At 35.3% G+C, this 21,319-nt stretch overlaps 1 protein-coding gene across 1 annotated transcript; it reads left to right on the top strand.

Annotated features, from left to right (window-relative positions):
- Positions 1-225: 225 nt before the first annotated feature.
- LOC112525901 (uncharacterized sugar kinase slr0537) lies at positions 226-4,506 on the top strand. Its single transcript, XM_025136218.1, has 5 exons — positions 226-841; positions 1,688-1,950; positions 2,331-2,448; positions 2,820-3,028; positions 3,949-4,506. Exons 1-5 carry the CDS (start codon positions 437-439, stop codon positions 4,397-4,399), a joined length of 1,446 nt encoding a protein of 481 aa, XP_024991986.1. The 5' UTR covers positions 226-436; the 3' UTR covers positions 4,400-4,506.
- Positions 4,507-21,319: the final 16,813 nt, after the last annotated feature.

Genomic DNA, 21,319 nt, shown 5'->3' with positions numbered 1-21,319 from the left:
TAAAGTATATATATGTATATATATATATATATATATAATATAACTTAATTAACATATATATGTATTAAATAATAATAATAATTAAATATAATATATTATTAAATCAATTTGATGTTTTAAAAATACACAAGTTCCAATAAATCAACACCCTGCTAAAAGGGTGCCATTAGCACTGGCGGTATATAGATAACAAATACTTTGCATCTTATTTTTTTTAAATGTTATTTTTTATTATAAAAAAGAGAGAGGAATTGGGGGAGGGAGGAAAGATAGGAAGAGATAGAGAGAGAAAGAGGAACATATTTATCCACAATTTCTATTCTTTGGGTTTTCAAGATTGGGGCTTATGAGTGTGGTGGTAAGAGGGGGGAAATTGTATGGAAACGTGGTTGTAAATCCTGCAACATCCCTCTGAATCTATCTATAATCAATAACAATGGTGGAAGCAACGGTCGTGGCGGCTTTCTCTCTCGTATCACCACTCTCTACCCCTCAACTCTCCAATTTTAGGGCATCTTCACCTCTTTTCTCGCTTCATTATCCCTCTTCCTCCGCCCCTCGTCTTCTTATTCGTTCTAACAACACTTTCAACAATCCATGCCATGTCAATTTCCCTTTTCCTTCACGATTTCTTATGTCGACCCACGATTCCTTTGCTAGGTCATCCATTTCTTCTTCTTCGTCTTCTTCTTCTTCCACGAATAGCGATGATGTTTACAGTTCCACGATGGACGACGACGACGACGACGACGATGTAGGTGTTGTTTTGGATAAGTTTGATGACCCCTCTCCTCCTGATTTGCCTGATCGATGGGATGTGTTGGGTCTTGGCCAAGCCATGGTACAATCAGTTTTCTTCCATCTTTGATATTGTAACTTTATCTGAAATATTAGATATTTGCTGCACTGGAATTAGTAATTACTGCCCCTCATGTGTTATTTCTTACCAATTCATCCATTTATTTGCTTATTCTATCTTTGCTATTTGTTTACGTTTATAATCTGTTGAGAATTCTATCCAGTTTCTTACTTTTAATGTTAGCATAATTTGAAGATTCAGTGCCACTTTTCCTAATTGTAAGCATAAAGTTTCAGTAGCATTCACAGGCTGAATTGTAGAAAAAACAATAAAGGGTTTGGATTTGCGTTTTCAAAGTGATTATCATATGCTGTAGGATATAATGTTGGGATGTGCTTCTTCGGCTTAACGATGTAATAATCACTTTTCACACCGTTGAGTGTTTGACAAACTCTGATTATTGAAATAAGTAATCGAGAAAAGAAGGGTATATAAGTAACATCACGCCATCCTTTAATACTTAGTTCTTTCTAGACTACTATCAATGTATTGTTATCACTTTCAAAACGGACATCCAAACATCCTCGTAATCGATCAATTGCACTTGCATATTTATTCTAGTGGCCCATTAGTCATAGTTGATAGGTGGTACCTTAAGATATCTATAATCTTATTACAGCGTTTGAACCACTTATGAACAGTTCCTTTTTGGGGTTCCCGTGTACAAGTTTCAAAAGATTCTATCTTTGAGTTCCAAAACTGTTCTTTTTTATTTATCACCCATTTCATCACTTATATCATCATACTTTTGTTAAGCCGGATTTGATCTAATGGCTCTAATCATTTTGAGCCTGAGCTTCTATTTATTTGGTTTTGTTTCTCTGATAGGTAGATTTTTCGGGCATTGTGAATGATGATTTTTTGATGCGATTGGGTTTAGAGAAGGGTACAAGAAAGGTTGTGAATCATAAGGAGAGGGGTAGAGTTTTGCAAGCTATGGATGGATGCAGCTACAAGGCGGCTGCTGGAGGATCTCTATCTAATACCCTAGTGGCATTGGCTAGGCTTGGGGTTCACCCCATTGAAGGCCCTGCGCTAAATGTAGCTATGGCTGGTAGCATTGGTAGTGACCCATTGGGTGGGTTTTACAGGTAGACCCTCTTCTTTGGCAACCAGTCTTATTTGCTATGCTTGTTATGGGTATCCCTAGAGTGGATCTTGGTTTTCAATAGAAAAGAATTGAATTTTGGGGGTATGCAAAAGATAAAAAAAAACAGATATGTTTTCCAGTTGGTTATTGAAGTAAGCATCTCTACCTCTTGTGGTAGAGGCAAGGTCTGCATACATCCTACCCCACAAACCCTACCAGCCTTTGTGTGGAATATTTATTGAAGTGGTTGAATAGAGCAGTACTGTACTAATCATTGTGTCAATCTGTTATAAGATCTTACATTTATGATATACTATTACCCCTTCTGAGTCTAGTTTGTAAACTGGAAATCATAGTTATGTTATTTGATGTGTGCTATAGAACTAAACTGCGACGGGCCAATGTAAACTTTCTTTCTCCACCAGTCAAGGATGGGACAACAGGGACGGTTATAGTTCTGACAACCTCGGATGCTCAACGTACAATGCTTGCATATCAGGTTAGGGTCATGTCCACCAACAGGATTCATATATCTAATGTCTTCAATTTCAACATGCTTCCACATAATTAACATTTGTGAAAGGATATTTATATTGTGGTAAGCTCTCTAACCTTTGGGGTAGAGAAAAGATCTGTATACATCCTTACCACGCCCCCTCGGGTGGGGGAGACTCTATCCTTATGTGGGATTCACTGAGTTCGTTTCGTTTCGTTTCGTTTGGATTTAAGCTAAGCCCACATGGGTTATGGTCAGTTTCTTTGGTTACTAGGAACAAATTATATTCACATAATTAACATTTGTAAAATGCGCAATTTTTAGTTATTCTTGAACGATAACATTTCTTATATAGTCTATATACTATGAGGCAGGGCACGTCTTCTTGTATTAACTATGACTCGAGTATGGAGAGCATAATTTCCAAGACGAATATTCTAGTTGTTGAAGGATATCTGTTTGAATTTCCTGACACGATCAAGACGATTAAGAAAATCTGTCAAGTTGCTCGTGATAGTGGTGCTTTGGTTGCTGTTACAGCCTCAGATGTAACCTGCATAGAGACACATTACGATGATTTTTGGTAGGTATATGTACGATCTACCATAACTGTGACACGAATATCATGACGTTGGTCGGTTAGTTTCAGGATATTGGAAACAGCTGCTCTACTCTTTGGAGCAGATGTCAGGTCTGCTTACATCCCACCCGCAAGACCCTACCTTCAAATGGGATATATTGAGGGGATGTTTACCAACCCAAATTGGGTAAACACTAAGAGGTTAGTCTGGGTAAGCAATGACTGGAAATGGCTGTCTACCAAGTGTTTTTAGCATGTGCTTCCGAATAAAATCAATTTGGGAAAGTATGGTCTTCGCCCGTAGTAAACAACATCATCCCTGAGGCTCTTACCCAGTAAATAACATTCAGCAGCCCCTGTTCCTTACTACTGACCCAGCTTAGTGACTGATCTGACTGAAGGTGCTGACTCGGTCAGCATCAGCGCCTACAGTGCTTACCCAGACCGAATCTCTTACCAAGACAGCACTCTTACCTGGTAAGCGCTTATCCAAAAAGTGTTGGTAAACGGCAAGTAAACATCCCCTGAGTTGTTTGGTTTGGTTACCAATGTCGAAGAAATATTGAGCTATTGTGATTAAGGGGCCGTTTACTAAACGCTTACCTGGGAAGTGCTTACCAGGTAATTTTCCTTACCGGATGAACATGACAAGGGTCAAAAATCTTACCCGGTAAGAGCAGTGATAAAGATGGAGAGTCTTATTCGGTAAGTGAGGGTGGCGATTCTTATCTGGGTAAGTGCTTACCGGGTAAATTGTTGCATATGATACCATTTTGATGTACTACAATTTTGCCCGGTAAAATAAATTATAGTGTTGACTCCTAATGGTAAATGCTTACTGGGTAATTTAGGTAAACGGCCCCTAAGTTGGAATTTTGATCAATGAAAGGTTTTCATTAACTTTATCATGAATCTTTGTGCAGGGAAATTATGGAAAACTATGCCGACATCGTGTTTGCAAATAGTGATGAAGCAAGAGCTTTTTGTCATTTCTCTTCGGAGGAAAGCCCTGTATCTTCCACGCAATATTTAAGTCATTTTGTTCCGCTAGTTTCAGTTACAGACGGTCCAAGAGGGTCGTACATCGGGGTAAAGGGAGAGGCGTTGTATATTCCTCCGTCACCCTGTGTTCCGGTCGACACATGTGGGGCCGGGGATGCATATGCTTCTGGGATATTGTATGGGTTATTGAGGGGTGCATCGGATTTGAAAGGGATGGGCACATTGGCAGCCAGGGTTGCAGCCGTGGTGGTTGGGCAACAGGGAACGCGGCTCAGGGTTCAAGATGCGGCTAGGTTGGCAGAATCGTTTGAATTTACCGTTGAAAACTCGTCACTTCAAGCAGATGTTGGTTCCGACATTTCTAGTTTGTAATGTGCGTTTTCGATAGGTCGTTTGTAGCGGTTCTATCTCGGGTTTTTCTAATTAATTGATGCTTTGAATTGAATAGCTTGTTAAAAAAATCATATGGTTTTGATTGTACATAGCACAAAAGAAGAAAGAAAAGAAAAACAAGGTAGAGCCAAAGGCAGTTAGATGAGTTAAAAACAGATAAATAATTGATTTCCAGCCTTCTACCTTTGATGTGTTGTTATTAATGAGGGTAACAAGAGGAGTAACGTGCATTTGGAATGACTAGGTGTGAAATAACTGTGAAAAGTTTTAAGGGGTGTTTGGTTCATGGAATTTGGTGGAATTGAAATGTTCAAATCTATTACCAAATTCCAAATTCCATGTTTGGTTCACATAATAGATGTGAAAGAATCCAACCAATTCCTTAATTCATTGATTTCACAATTCCACCGTATATACCACGGATTTCAAATTCCAATCCGACAAATTCCTTAGCCCTCATCCATTCATTGACGCTGTATCTCGATTTGCTCTGTTCTGCTATGTTCGATCTCCTTTGCTCGATCTCGTTTAAAACTAAGAATGACAACGGGCCAGGTTCGGGCCGGTTATTGGTATCCCCGTCCCAAAAACCGATAACTAAAACCATCCCCATGACCGCCCTGATCCCCGTCGGGGATCTTATCGGGTCTTGTGGTTCCCCGATCCCCGTTGAGGAATTCGTGAAGGTAAAAATCCTCTTTTTCCCGTTCACCGTTGGCTGTAACCGAACCCGAAACCGAAACCCGAAACAAATCTAAAAAAATCTCCGTTAAAATCCCCGAATTTAATATATTATATATATATATATATATATATGTATATAAATTAAAATTAATATATATACACATATCAAGCCAGGCCAGGCCGATGATCACCGTCCCCGCCCCCGTCCCCGTTAAAATCCCCGAATTTGTCCTTGATCCCCGCCCTATCCCCGATAAGATGTCCCCGAACCCAGCCCGAAAGTTTCGGTTTCAGTTTTTTTTTGCCTGTAATTTTCTCGTTGAATTCCGTGAACGAAACAAAAAAAATTCCAATTCCATCCAACCAAACGCAATCAAAAGATATGGTCAAATTCCATTCCATTCCCTCAAAGTCAAATTCATTTAATGAATTCCAATTCCATTGAATTCCATTCTACGAACCAAACGCCCCCTTAGGGTTCTAATCTGAAATTTAATAATTTACAGATTTTGTTGAACATTTTTGTTCCAACTATTTTAACGGGACAACAAATGTATTTTTCACCACTCAATCATGTTTTCTTTTAGTCCAATATGCATCAAATGTGAGACAAGTTTTTGTTTTGTGTACGGAACAAGGAGGTAAAATGGACTTGTTGTGATAACCGGTTATTCAGTTGTAAAATTTAGGGTTGTTTTTGATCAAAGATAGAACTTGAGGGATTTAATTTGTTTATGTGATTAAAATGTTTTAAAAGCATTTCCACCGCCTCTTAGGGTGCGTTTGGTGCGCAGACATGACAGGACAGGATAGGACAGAACGGGACAGGACAGGACATGACAGGACAGCTGTTCAACGTTTGGTAAGACAGGACAGGACAGGACAGAACCGGTTAAAATGACCAATTTACCCCCAGTGAGTTGTTTAGTGTTTTTTCACTACGAAATGCATTCAAGACACAATGGACTAATTATTGGTTCAATCTAACACAAGACACAATGGACTAATTATTGATGCAAAAATACTTAAACCTTAGGATGCTAAATCGAAGATATCTGGTTCTTAGCATACTGACCTAGTAATGATTTCCTCTCGGGCAGTCTGAAGACAACCCTATCTTTCCCAGGCAATTGTAATCCACCACCACCAGTTGCATCAGGCTCCAACGTTTCCTTTATCTTGTCTATATCAGTCGGATTCTGTAGTGGCAAATTGAAAATCAAACAAGTTTATGACTGATAAGAAATGAATTCTTTGTGCTTAGTTAAAGAATACCCGAGTTCATATTTAGACTAATCCAATGCTGAAGAAATGGACTAAAATTGCTTCGATGGTGTAAACGCCCGACAAGACCAGTGTTGCTCTTACAGCAAACTCTCATGCGGACCATCACAGTCCCATGAGTTAACGATCTATCCGGCATTGAAAACCCCATCAAACGACTTACCAGTCGAGAAGCAACAGTCGATTGGATATGGAGAGAAGAGTTCGGTACCGTCGATTGGAACAATGGAGAAGAGAAGAACGCCGATTGGAACTCGCCGTCGCTGGTCACCGTCGATGGTCGCCGTCGATGGTCGCCGTCGATGGTCGCTGTCGATGGTCGTCGTCGATGGTCGCCGTCGATGAAGGAAGCGATGGAGGCATTGATCGATGAACCGATGGAGGCGATGGTTAGTTCTTGTGAGAGCCGGGTAGGGGAAAAAGGGTAATGAGAGAAAAAGTTTTGTGTTCCACTTAGTTCCAGGGGTAATGGTTGGACAAGCGTGTCCCATGCTTGTCCAACTTAGTTCCACTTAGTTCCACATTCAGCCACACCAAACGTAGGACAAATGTGTTCTGTCCTGTCCTGTCCTGTCCCACCCTGTCCAGCGTACCAAACGCACCCTTATTTTTAATTGTTAGTTATGAGATGTATGAGTTTTATCTCATTGAGATTGTGGGTGAAAAAGTAAAAAGAAAAGTGAGTTTGGTATGTGTGTATTTTGAGCTCTAAGGAAAAACAGAACTGAAAAGAAGAAACAAGTAGAAACAGTTTTTGTGATTCTTGTCTTGAATTAGTTGTTGCTGTTCATCTTTTTACCTTCTTCTCCTGTGACTGCTACGATGAGTTATTTTACAAACCTTCCTTTTATGGTATTGAAATTAGAATTGTATGGTTTTTGTACATGTGGATTTTATAAAATTATTTTATGCTATAATTAGCATAAATTGGTATTTTGATATGATTATATCACGTGGTTGGGATAAAGGTTGCATATCAAAGAGAGTTGTATTTTGGTTATAAATGTGATATATCAAAAAGAGGTGTATAGCAAGATAATGGTGACATAATCAACAGAATGTAAAATCAGGTTTTTTATTTATCAAATTGTTAATTGTTATCGCATCCTTATGATGCGATGACTTTGAGTTGTCGCATCCTTATGATGCATGCAATGACTTTGAGTTGTCGCATCTGTGTGACGCGGTGACTTAAGTTATTGCATCCTATTGATGCGAAGAGTAGTTGCTATCGCATCCTTGTGATGCGAAGAGTTATGTTTGTCGCACCAGTGTGATGCGACAAGTTGACTTATCACACTAGTGTGATGGGACAAATTGGTTTTTCGCACCGATGTGATGTGATGAGATGGGGTCCTCCCACTAGTGTGATGCGAGGAAATGGGGTTGTCTCACTCATATGACGTGAGGAATTTATGTTTTCATCTATATGATGCGATGAGTTTTAATATAATGTGATAAATGAGTTGTTGAACTATTTGATGTGATAATTGGATTATATTTCATCATTATGATGCGACAAAAGATGTTTGTTATTATTGAAATGATTTTATTTGTTATTGATATATACATATATGAGTTTATTAATGTGACTTGGTGATTATTCATCCTATAATAGCAAGAAAAAAAAAAAGGGATTTCTCACTAGACCTTATGGTCTAACCCTCATTTTGGTGTTTTGAAAATGCACATTACAGGTCTAGCACAACCAGATGATAAAGGGGAAGGGAAAATTGTGAAGAGTTATATATGCTTGCTTGGGATATTGGATTAACATATCATCTTTTGTACTTGTTATGCATACAAGTTTTGTATAAGGGATTTTGTGGAAAATTTGGTAGCTACTTTGTAATGTAGCTTTTGTAGATATTGGGACGGATGAGACCTGATGTGTAAATTATATTTCTTGATATACATAAATATATGAGTATATGCAAATGTGATCTTGGGGTGTTACACTTGTTAAGTAGGACTGGGAGTTAAACAACATATAAAAAACTATCATTAAAGGGAAATGATACATTTTATGTCGAACATTCGATCTCGAATGTGTAATATATCGGCATGGAATGATAAGGGATGATAATGAGCTTCACTATTTAATTACAACTAGGGTTCGCTATAAAAAGTTATGATGTCACATCAATATTCCTCTGGTATCGACTTAAAATTAAGAATACTACTTGTGGTGCATTTGTCAATACTCTTCAAACATTTACAGACATCCCTTCTCGTTTCATATACTTAATTGCATTTCAATGATTTCTTTTCTCATTAATGTGAGTTAAGAAAATTCAACCACAATTCATGATTTGAAAATACTAAATTCTAATTTGTCATGTCAATACCTTATAGCACTCATTTATATATTTATATTGATATATAAGCGAATGATCGTATGAGAAAGAGAGTTAAGCCGAGAAGCGTAATAAGGGATCTGGACCCTTGATCACATTTAATCTCAACTCACCCATGAACTGCGTTTGATACGGGGATTGATCCCTTGCATCTCGATGCACCTCATCCTAATGTGAATCTAATGTGGAGATCATTTCTTACGCTTCTCATTTCAACTTTGTTATTCACCGGACACAACCCTTGATATATATTGGTTTAATTAATTATTTTCTTTAACTTTTAATATAGATTCATTTTCTTTTGTAAGAAGAGGGTTGACCAAAAATCAGCCTATATCTATGTTAGGAGAGTCACCGAATGAGCTAACAACGTTGAGATTAGAGAATCGATCAAGAGGAGTCAATCCTATGAATTGTCATAGAGACATCTCAACCTCCTTTCATATATCCACCAATCTGTTGTCAATCTTTTATCTACCCATCAATTTGAGATAGACAAAACTCAATCACAATTCAAGATTAAAAAAATACACAATTCTTAGGATGTCATATTGATAGTTGTGGTTTTTACTTTTAAATATAGAAAGAATAAATACTATATATATGTAATTTATTTTTAAAATCAATTAACTGTTTTGCAAAAAGAGGTCGGCCAAAATGAACCAACCCCATGTGTTCAGATGGTCGGCCGAAATGATCTAACCACACGTGTTTAGAGTATCAACCAAGAGGAGCCAATCCCATAAGTTGTCACAAAGGCATCTCAACCCTCCTTTTACATACCCATCATTTTCGTCAATATTTCAACTCTTAATCAATGTGGGATATACAAAACCTACAATCAATGATACATTTTATATCGAACATCCAATCTCGAATATGTGATATCTCGCCATGTAATGATAAGGGATAACAATGAGCTTCACTATTTATTACAATTTGACGCCCAATATTAATGTTTTCTTTCTTAAATTTGGGACGAGAAGAAAAAAAAAGAGAATGTTTTTCATTTGTGTTCTTGAGAGGGTAGGAAAAGGAGGGAAAATAAATAAATTTCCATGATCTTGAGCGGAAGTGAAAAGAAAAAAAATTCACCCCCTCAAAAAAATTCAAAAACACGAGATTATCTTTCACCCCCCTACTTTTCTTCCCTTTTCTTTGTAAAAAGGACTCGATATATTCAATGTAACGTGAAATTAGTAAGATATAAAAGCTAAATCTCGAAATCTCCCTTGATTATCCTCATATAAATGTGAAAATATCAATATTTTGTTTTCTATCAAGTGTAGGTTTCGACAATGATAGATCTGGTGATGCACAATTAGGACTAAAATCCGAGTCTGGCTCGGGAATGGTGAGTCTGATTAAATGACCAGTTAGGGTTGATTCGTCAAATTATGCCTAATTTGTTTGCCCACAGTCGGTAAAATGGATGGTTAGAAATGATCGATTAAGGTTAGGTTAGAGGAGAGGTAGAAGCCAAGTTCTCACAGATTTGTAACATTTTCTTAATGTTGTAATCTGACACTTGTTTGCACGGGTATCGCAAAATCAACTCAAGGGTAATCTTAGATTTTTTGTAACGATCCGGGAAAAATCGTTGAACTTTTTAAACTTAGATAATCGTAATCGCTCCTATATTAAATGCGAAAATAAATCTCCACTAAATTGAAATGATTGCTAGAATAATTAGGAGGAGGATAACTACGCACATAACAGTTATAAAGTAACTGCTTACACGGATCAAAAAGGCTTCATCTATCGATCCCGGGTTCTAGGTAGCTTACACAACTGTGCATTCCACACTTCGTAGCCCGTGTTATACATTAATCAACAACCCCATATTCTCTTATAAATCCAATTACATAAAATAAACCGATATGATTTCATTAAAATCACCAATAACATTTATCTTTACTTTCGCAAAACATTTTTAATTAAGATGATTTAGGGAAAAATGAATTTTATTCAATCTTCAATTAACGTTTAATTATTTGGAGTTTTCTTTTCTTTTATAATTAATTCTTTTTACTCCATTAAATTTTAAACTAAATTATGTAAAAAATAATTAATATTTTAATCAAACAAATTACATAAAAAAATCAGCATTTTATTCTTTTTTATATGACATCCATCTCAGTATAGTTTTTTTTTTTCATTTGAACTATTTTTTTTATGTAAAATGATATTATAATATTCATTATTAATATTTATGTACGTTCACATGTATACAACAACTCGATACCGTAGGTCCGCAACTTTACACACACCTTCTTCAACACCATAAGTTTGTAACCCAACAACACCTTCTTCAACACCGCAAGTCCATAACCTAGCATAACGTTCTTCATCATGAAAACCCAAATACCCATCGAGATAAATTGATAACCCATCCATTGATGTAGTGTGTGTAAAACGATAACGACCTACCACCTTCATTTTTTGTTGAGATCGACCGAGGACCTATTAAATGATTTAAATATTATGTGTTTGTGTGTGTAAAACCATAGCATATCACTTTTGTCTTTTATCGAGACAACCGAGAATTCCTCCAGACCAACCAAGAACCCAATAAAAACTTAGTGTATGTACAGTTGAAACTATAATATATTTATGATGAATATATAATGTGTATATGCATTACGAATATTATACTGAAAATTGATACTTATAATAAATATCTTACTGATATGAATACTAGAGAGCCGATGTATACAAATGAACATAGATAAATAATAAAGATGAATAGTATGAACATTTATGATGAATTTTATAGTGAAATGTATATTCATGATGAATATAATATTAACACCAAAGAGTTGTTGTATACACGTAAAATACATAAATATTCATAATAAATAGTGTATATTCATGATAAATGTTATAATAAAAACGTATATTCATGATGAATATCATTATAATGTATGAATACCGAAGAACTGTTGAATATTATACAAATAGACCATTTGACATAAAAAACAGTTAAAACAAAAAAACTACATCAAGATGGATACCAAATTAAAAAGAATGAAATGCTCATTTTTGATGTAATTTGTTGGATTAAAATACTAGTTATTTTTAAGATAATTTAGTTTAAGAATTAAGGGGATAACAAATTCGTTTCCTGCTTCTGTTGGAACTGTGTCTTCTCAACCTTAGAGTAATACGCACATGATAGAACAATACATATAAATGAGAACAAAACACGTGTTCTAATATCCTCGGGTCTTTTGAATTTGAACTCCTTAGCTTGAAGAGTGCAGAGTTATATTCTTCCAAGCCTTTAAGTCTGATAATTAGGCAACTTTTGACTATTCTACTTGAACTCTGACTACGAAGGGTCAGATATGAGAATCTTCAACACTTAGAGTTTAGCTGAACTCTGACCTCCAGTCGAACTCTTGACCTCTTGCGTTAAAGTTAACACTTGGAATATTTCAACAACTCTAACTCGGGATAGAACACTTAGAGATTTTGGAGTACTTCTCTGATCCAACTCCAAATAAGGTCTTTCATTAACGGCTATTAGACAAGGGAACGAAATCCGTTAAATTGACAAACATAAGGGACTAAATCCGAGTTTTTAAAGTTGAGGCACAATATTCATTAAAAATTGCAAATATTAGGAACCAAAATTGAACTTTCCTCTAAATTAAAAGAGAAATCTTAAATAAAGGAAAGTAAATGATAATTCTATACTAATTAGAAAGCAAGTAATTAATAATGATTAAAGGACACATAACATAACCATATAAAAGGAAATGATTTTGGTAAAAATCTGTTCTACATCAATTAATTCAAGCAACTAAAGCGGTTAAATTGAGTAAACAACAAAAATGCATACATATATACAATATGTATTGAGTTTATTTGTTGTATTTGTCGTATATAAATATTATATACATTATGTATTGAGTCACATACCAACTCACCAAAACTCACTACAATTACTCAAGTCCCATTATAACTCATTAACAAACTAAAATTAATAATTAAACTATTAAACCTTCCATAATATATATATATATATATATATATATATATATATGTCGCCTTTGGCCTTTGCCAACATTGACGAGTTTTAAGAAGAATCCTAAATAAAAAATAAAGTTAATTCAAATAAAAGACCACCGAGAACTAATCAAGCCGTTGGTAATGTATAATTAGAAAATCGATAAAATAAATAAATAGTAAAATACGATACTTTTTGACAGAATACATACAAAAATTAACCCGTTAATCTCACGGTAATTGCGGCAGTTTAGTGATAATTGCGGATTGTCAAACTCAAATGATGCTATCGCTAATTAACCCGTTAATCTCACGGTCATTGCGGCAGTTTAGAGATAATTGGCGATTGTCAAACTCAAATGGCTCTGTACGTGGCGGTACTTTTACTGTCATCAATACTTCCCCCAAAATCACTATCGCTAAAACCTTTTAATCTTGGCTCATTAACCCTTTTGTAGACAATGCCATGATTAAGTCTCCTTTTAACAAACCCAGTGACTTTTCTTGGGGAGTTCCATGAAGTGACTTATCATACTGACTGCAAACATTAGACCTGGACGTGTTGCGGTCAGATACATAATGCTTCCAACCAAACTGCGATATCTACTTGGATCAACTGTTGTTTTTGAAGTGTTTTTTTGACAATTTAAGTCCGAATTCCATAGGGGTTGAGGAAGGAAGGGAGTCATGCATGTTAAATCTGATCAGCAACTTCTTGCCATATCTTTGCTGTGAGATGGAAATCATCCCCTTTTCTTGCTTAACTTCGATCCCCAAGAAGTAATGTAGTAGTCCCATGTCCGTCATTTTGAACTCGTTTTTCATCGAGTCTTTAAAAGCGTTAATCATATCCAAAGAGCTACTTGTAAAAACCAAATCATCTACATAGAGGCAGAGTATCAGAAGGTTACCTTTGTGATGCTTGATATAGAGAGTATGTTCATGCCCACATCTCTTGAAACCGCCTTTTATGAAATAACCATCAATTCGACTATACCAGGCACGTGGTGCCTGTTTTAGTCCGTACAAGACCTTCCTTAGACGATAAACTTTGTGCTCTTCCAGGGACGGACCCAGAAATTTTTTTAAACGGTAGCACCACTTGACCATAAGAAAAAAAATATAGGAAATTTTTTTCAAACGATGCCACCGTTTGACTAAGAAAATGACACTAACATGATTCAAACTTGGTTGTGGGGTAGAATAAAAGCCTTGAAAACCAACTCTACCAAATGTTCGTGACTTAAGTTAGTATTACTATTATGGACCATTTTTAGAACATAATACAAAACCACAAGAATGATTTTTGTACTTATCAAAAATGAAGTTCCACTTCAAAGTTTTCAACTAAACCTTAAGGACCAAAATAGAAATATACTCTAATCTAAACTAGAAGTTCGGTAGCAACACGTGGCTGCCTCATGTGGTATTTGTCACTCAATTCCCTAAAACCGTTGGCAGCCCCCTGTTTATAACCTAATACTTGGGGCTATTTTGGTCTCCACCCAAACATCTATTTAAACCCCTCTTCATCAAACACTTGCAACATTTCAAGGAAAACCCATTTGATTAAAGCATTTCAAAAAGATGAGTTCAAGAAGCAGAGCATGGATGGTGGCCGGAACTGTTGGATTGGTGGAGGCACTCAAAGATCAAGGGTTTGCACGGTGGAACTATACCATTGGGGTTCTCTTCCTCATCTCCATCACCGCCGCCGCATCCTCGGGTTTTCCGGCGTCTTCTTGCTTCTTCTCACCACCTTCATGATGATATGGTAGCACCATTCTTTGAATTTTATAAAAAATACGGTAGCACCTTCCAAAACGATACGGTAGCACCGTTAACAAACCTAAAAATTTTACCCTTCGGAGGCGAAATAATACGGTGGCACGTGCCACCCATGGCGACACACTAGGTCCGCCCATGTGCTCTTCACCCACTTTTACATACCTAGCCGGTTGTTCTACGTATACTTCTTCACTTAGAAAGCCATTCAAGAAGGTTGATTTTACGTCCATCTGGTGTATTTGCCACTCGTTTTGTGCTTCTAAGGCCATGACTAGCCATATTGTTTCAAGGCGAATTACGGGTGTAAAGACTTCATGGTAATCAATCCCAAACTTCTGTTTGTAACCTTTTACAACTAGTCTAGCCTTATATTTATTGACTTCCCCTTTCTCGTTTAATTTCATCTTATATACTCATTTAACTCCTATGGGTTTGTGATGCTTTGGTGGTTCAACAAGATCCCATGTGTTGTTTTTTGTGATGGAATTGATCTCCTCGTTCATAGATTCTCTCCAAATTATTTTTTGAACTACCTCTTCCAACCTTAGAGGTTCTGCATCAGAAAATAGGGCAAAATGTGCTATATATCAAAGTCGAGTCTTTGAGTATCATTATATATGCTTTCTATGGATCTTGTTTTTCTTGGAGGGGTATCAAGAGATGTTGAAGAAGTGTCGGTGTTTGGATTTGCAATGGTTGAAGTTGGATCTTGAATAGATGTCGATGCTACCGAGTCTTCACGATCAATGTTTATATTTCTTCCAGTATCTTCATCTTCAGCAACTGTCCTTTCTCCAATCGTTTTTTCTTGGTAATTGTCCCATATTCTTTCTTCTTCGAAGACAACATATGTGATAACTGGATCCTGGTCACCCGAGGTAATTAATACGTGATTATTTGTTATATGATTGTATGAAAACATGATAAATTGTTATATTTGATCATGTAAGTATGCGAATTTTTATGCATAAGAAATATATGCATGATATGCATGCATGTATGTGAGTATGCATGAGTGAATGTGTGCATAAATATGTGCATGTGTGCATGAGTGTATACATAGTTATTCGATGGTATGAATGGATGTATGCATGCATGTGAAGGAGGCGGTTTAGCCGACCTTCCTATTTTGGAAAGTATATAAGAAGGGTCTTAGCCTCCATCACATTCTTCTTCCCATTTTTGTAAAAGAGAGTATGCGATTTAAAAAAAAAAGAAGTGGTGGTGACCGGATTGCTTTTGATTGGAATCAAGTAGATTCAAGTTGTGTTCAATCTTATTTCTAAAAGATTTTAAAGGTGAGTGGTTAAAAGTTTTGAAAATTACCTTGAATAGCATAATTGAATTGTGTTAAAAAGGTGTTACCCGGATTAGGTTAAACCGGGTGAAGTATCATCTGGATTATGTTTAAACCGGACGAAGTGTTGACCGGGTTATAGTTAAACCGGATAAAGGGTTAGCCGGTTTAAGCTTAAATCAGACAATTGTTGTCCGGATTAGCTTTAATTGCTCATAGTGTTGTACGATGTAAAGAGTTTGTGAGATTTGAGAAATATAAATAGCTTGAAAGCATTGAATGAAGAAGTATGAATACGACTAAAGGGCGACCGGTTTACTTGTAAATCGGACAAGTCTTGAATAGTGTTGTCCGGATTGATAATCCGGACAAAGTTTTGAGAATTAACCAGAGTGGTAAATCGGACACAAAGAATAGTGTTGTCCGGATTAGTAATCCGACCAAGGCTTGACCGGACATGAAGTCCGGCCAAGTCTAAATTGACCGGATTTGTACTTTGAGTAATGTAATGTTTATATAAATTGTTATTTTTATCATCTTTATGCAAAATGGAATTTTTGATAAGGATGACTTTGAACTAATAATATTCCATGGGAACATTTATGACTGCGGTCTGTTCAAAATGAAATTGTTTTTCGAAATGTTTTGATGAAGAAATAAGAGTGCATATCAATGGGAGGTGCACCATGAGATAAGGGTGACATATCAATGAGAGGTGTACCATGGGATAAGGGTGACATATCAAGGAGAGGTGTACCTTTGGATACAAGGGTGACATTTGTATGTGTGTTATGTAATATAATTCTTACTATTATATCCTTTAAGATTACCATGGTTTGGAATCTTTATTTCTTTGTGATTTAAAAGTTTAAGATCAAGGTTCTTATTGGAAATCATAGTCTGGATGTTATCGAGGAGGAAATAACAAGTTTGGCCTGAAACTTTGAATAAACCTTGTTTAATTAGAAAGGTTTAGAAGTGGCACTATGATATACCTGGTTAGTAAACCTACTTGGGTTTTGATATATTACTTGCAAGCATTTAGTTTGGCTTGAAAGAGTGGAAAAGTACTGATAATTATGTTTTAATTGTTCATGTATTTGTTATACATATGAGAAATTATTTATACAAAGTTTTGGTGATTTTCACCCTGCAATAACATAAAAAGGTAAACTTACTAGACCTTTCGGTCTAACCCTCGTTTTATGATTTTAAATATGTATTACAGGGGTGCAGACGGTAAGAGAAAGGAGAAAATATGATAATTCCCTATGTGTTTATCTGCATGAAAATTTGCTGATGATATGTATAGTTTTGGTAGATGAAACTTGATTAGTACAAGGATTGTATTTTGAATTTTTGGACTGTGTATTCAGTATTGATAGAATCTTGTACTAAGGGACCTATATGTGGTGTATAAACATGTATCTCTTGTGTATGAAATATATGTTACATGCAATGTGTGAAATGAGGTGTTACAACATCTTTGCTAATAATAAGTTTCTTGGTATTTGGGTATATAACTTGTATGCTTTTGAATTCTCACTTATCCAATGAATATCGTCTTTTGTGATTTATCGTCTAACTTGGTTCTCCTTTTGTTCTGGTATATGCAAATATGCAACATACCCAAATACTCTTAGGTGTGTGACACATGGTTTAAACCCACTCCAAACTTCATGAGGAGTTGTATTCGATAAGCTTCTGGTAGATGTTCTATTGAGTAGATAATTGGCACATGCAACGACTTCAGCCCAAAAAACATCAGGTAACCTCTTTTCTTTCAACATACTTCTTGCCATCTCAATGATGGTTCTATTCTTCCTTTCAGCACCCCATTTTGTTGGGGTGTGTAACTGGTAGTGAGTTGGTCAAATATCTCGTTTTAAAGGTTTTAAACAAATCAAACACTTCTGATTTTTCTTTTAAAAAATATACCCATGTCTTTAGATTATAATCGTCTATGAAAGTGAGAACGTACTGATTTCCTCCTATTGAAGTTGTCTCCATGGGTCCACAAACGTCTGTGTGGACGAGTTCGAGTAGGTTAGTTGCTCTCCATGTATTACTTTGTGGAAAGGAGTCCCTTGAGTGTTTCCCCAGCATACAAGCCTAAACTTCATTTGACTTGTTGATATTTGGTAATCCATGCACCATGTTATGCTTGTTCATATAATTCAAAGATCCAAAATTTGTACGTCCAAAGCATTTATGCCATAGCAACGAGGTTTGATGATTAGTAAGTTTAAAGGAGCAAAGGGCATCTTCTTGAAACTTAAATGGGAACATTTTATTTGGGGTCATGGTTAACTTTCCAAGCAGATTATTTCTCGAGTCTCTAATCTGGCATGTCCCATCCTTGAAGTGTACATCATACCCTTTTTGTATCAATTGTCCTACGCTCAAAAGATTATGTTTGAGCCCTGAAACAAGATATACATCAGGTATCTCTTTTTCACCATTCCTTGTTTTGATAACGATCTCTCCATTTCCTTTAACATTTAGCTTTTTGTCATCTCCGGTACGCACCTCCTTTTTTGTTGAATCATCTAGCTTGATAAACAAACTTATATTTTTCCGGTCATGTGGTTACTACAACCATTGTCAATATACCAAGGTCCGTCCAAAGTTCGTTCTTCTATACTAAACATCATAAACATAGTGTCATCATCAATTGCATCTTCTTTGTGTATAAAACTCGATCCTTTGCCTTCTTCTGCAATTCGTTTTCTATAAAACTTAATTGTGTGTTCATATCTTAGACAATAGTAGCATTGGAGAGGTTTGCCACGTCCTTTCCCTTTTTGTGGAATATCACTTTGATCATTAGGGTTCCTGGTCCTTTCATTTGAATTTCCCTGGTTTGAAGAATGTAACTGGAAGGCGTGTTCCGAGGAGGAAGGTTCGAATTGCTTCATACGTACTTCATGTGATTGTAATGTTCCAAGAAAACTCTCTAATGAAAGGGTAGATAGGTCCTTAGATTCCTCTATAGCAACCACTATATATTTGAATTTCCTTGTAAGGCTTCGTAATATACAACAATAATCCTCTTGTCTTCTAACTATTCACCGTTTAGTCTAATTTGATTGACCAACACGCTAATACGATTGTAATATTCTTCTACGGACTCCGATTATCTCATTCTCAAATTGTCAAACTCGTATCTCAAAGTTTGTAACCTTGCGATCTTTACTCTCTCTTCCCCACAGTACGTTCTGTAAAGAGTATCCCATGCTTTTTTTTGAATAAACCGAAGAAGATATCCTTTCGAAGATCATTTCGTCTACGGCTTGATAGATGAAGAAGAATGCTTTTCTATCTTCTTCTTTTGTTTGATTTCCTTTATTTGTTCATCTATTAATTCATCTATGTCTTCTGGTTCTTCAAATTCTTATTTTACAACATCCCAAAGATCTTGTGATTCACAGAGTACCTTCATTTGCAAACTCCAATGATGATAGTTTCTTCCATTAAGTTTAGGAAGTTGTGGGTGGATGTTGTTGTTGATGTTGGACGTCATCTTTAATCAGGCTTTGATATCATGATGTTGGGATTGAACAGAGTAATACAAAAGGATAATATACTGGAAAACGATTTTTAACTTTTCTTATTAATATCACACTTAATACGACATATTACATAAGTATATATATATATATATATATATATATATATATATATATATATAGGGGTAAGATCAAATGTTAACCAAAGTTTTTATGTTAACTTTGTTAATCGATCTTGGCTATTCAATCTTTCAATAAACTGTTGTGATTAATCATGATAAAAACTTATTTTTTTAAATTTAAAATTGCATAAAGATAAGTGAACAATGTTGAAAAGGGTATTTAAGTAAAAAAAAAATGAATGTAACTCCCATATCATTAATTAATTGGGAGTTACAAAATCAAAAATTATATGATTTTTTTGTTAATGTAAGAATCATATTTAACACAACTATATATATATATGAATCATTGTGTCAAATACGAACAAAAATTTGACATATATATGAACTTGGACTGCATAACATTTATGAACACAATATGAACATAATAAGAATAACTGCTATACGAAAGAAAATAAATAAAAAAACAGGTATGAACACGATATGAACAGCTTGTGAACAATAGTTCMTTCATTATAAACACATTCAAGAGCGATACTTTGTCAATTGAAGTTTTATACATGCATTGCATCCACACCGTTTAAGGTTCACTCATTGTTCATATATGTTTCTGATCTTATATGGTTGTTCACCCCTTGTTCATATCGTGTTCACCTCTTRTTCATATCGTATAAAATATATGAACACATAACCCCAACGTTATGAACACCGGGTGCAAACACTTACACAAATATAAMGATTTGGTATCAAGCTTAAAAATAACATTTGTGTTCATATGATAGAAGTAACATGAACACAATGGTTCATGATTCATAAAAGTTGTCATTATAAACCATTTTAATCTTATAATTGTTGTTCATGAACACAATGATTCATGATTCATATGATAGAAGTAACATAAACAAAAATAACATTTGTCATTATAAACCATTTTAATCTTATAATTGTTGTCGATTTATTTTCCATTGCGTTTATCCATATTAGCTTGATCGATACCAAAAAATTTTACTGTCGTGTTTTCTATGCGAATTAAAAATTGATAAAACAATAAACATGGAAGATCAAGATTAAAAAAAATAAAAATATTAATATTATAAATGCATATTTTTTGGGATTTGATGATTTGTAACTCCCTATTAATTGTTGGGGAGTTACATATCAAATAAATTTACTGAAATACCCTTGTAATTAAAATGTGAACATGACATAAACCTACAAGAAGAATGAAATTTGATTGGTTGCCATGGTTTTCAAAGTTAACACAAAGTTGTTGGTTAACATTTGATCTTCCCCCTATATATATATATATATATATATATATTATAGGTGGAGGTTCAAACGAGAACCCTAGTGATTTACGAAAACGCGAGAATAACTCAATAACCACAAACTTTTTTAATTAATAAATTAACTTTTATTATATATAAATAATTTAATAAGGGCAGTAATGTAATTAAGTAATTTTTATAATTTTTATTTTATTTTAATTAACCATGTTTATCTTCACGTTTCCACGTCTTCTTCTCCTTCATTGATCACGTCTTCTTCTCCTTCATTGATCACGTCTTCTTCTCCTTCATTCATGCGTATCCAAATCACACCCATATCACACCAAATCGGTAGTCGATTTTTTAAATTAACCCTAGCCGAACGGAATCCTTGTGATAATTGTGTGATAATCACATGATTATCACACCCAAATCACACCAAATCATGTTGATACAAGCGATAATGTGATAATTGTGTGATAAACACATGATTATCACACCCATATCACACCAAATCGTGTGGATATAAGCGATAGTGTGATAATTGTGTGATAATCACATGATTATCACACCCATATC

Source organism: Cynara cardunculus, assembly GCF_001531365.2.
Source record: "Cynara cardunculus var. scolymus isolate 2C chromosome LG 13, CcrdV1, whole genome shotgun sequence".
NCBI lineage: Eukaryota > Viridiplantae > Streptophyta > Magnoliopsida > Asterales > Asteraceae > Cynara > Cynara cardunculus.
Note: the sequence above shows the minus strand (reverse complement) of the source record. Positions and strands in the feature narration are given on the sequence as shown.

Excerpts from the sequence above, each read along its gene's own strand:
- LOC112525901 (XM_025136218.1), top strand. The coding sequence starts at position 437 with ATGGTGGAAGCAACGGTCGTGGCGGCTTTCTCTCTCGTATCACCACTC. Across the intron at positions 1,951-2,330 it reads CCATTGGGTGGGTTTTACAG|AACTAAACTGCGACGGGCCA; the intron begins GTAGACCCTCTT and ends TGTGTGCTATAG. Across the intron at positions 3,029-3,948 it reads ACACATTACGATGATTTTTG|GGAAATTATGGAAAACTATG; the intron begins GTAGGTATATGT and ends ATCTTTGTGCAG.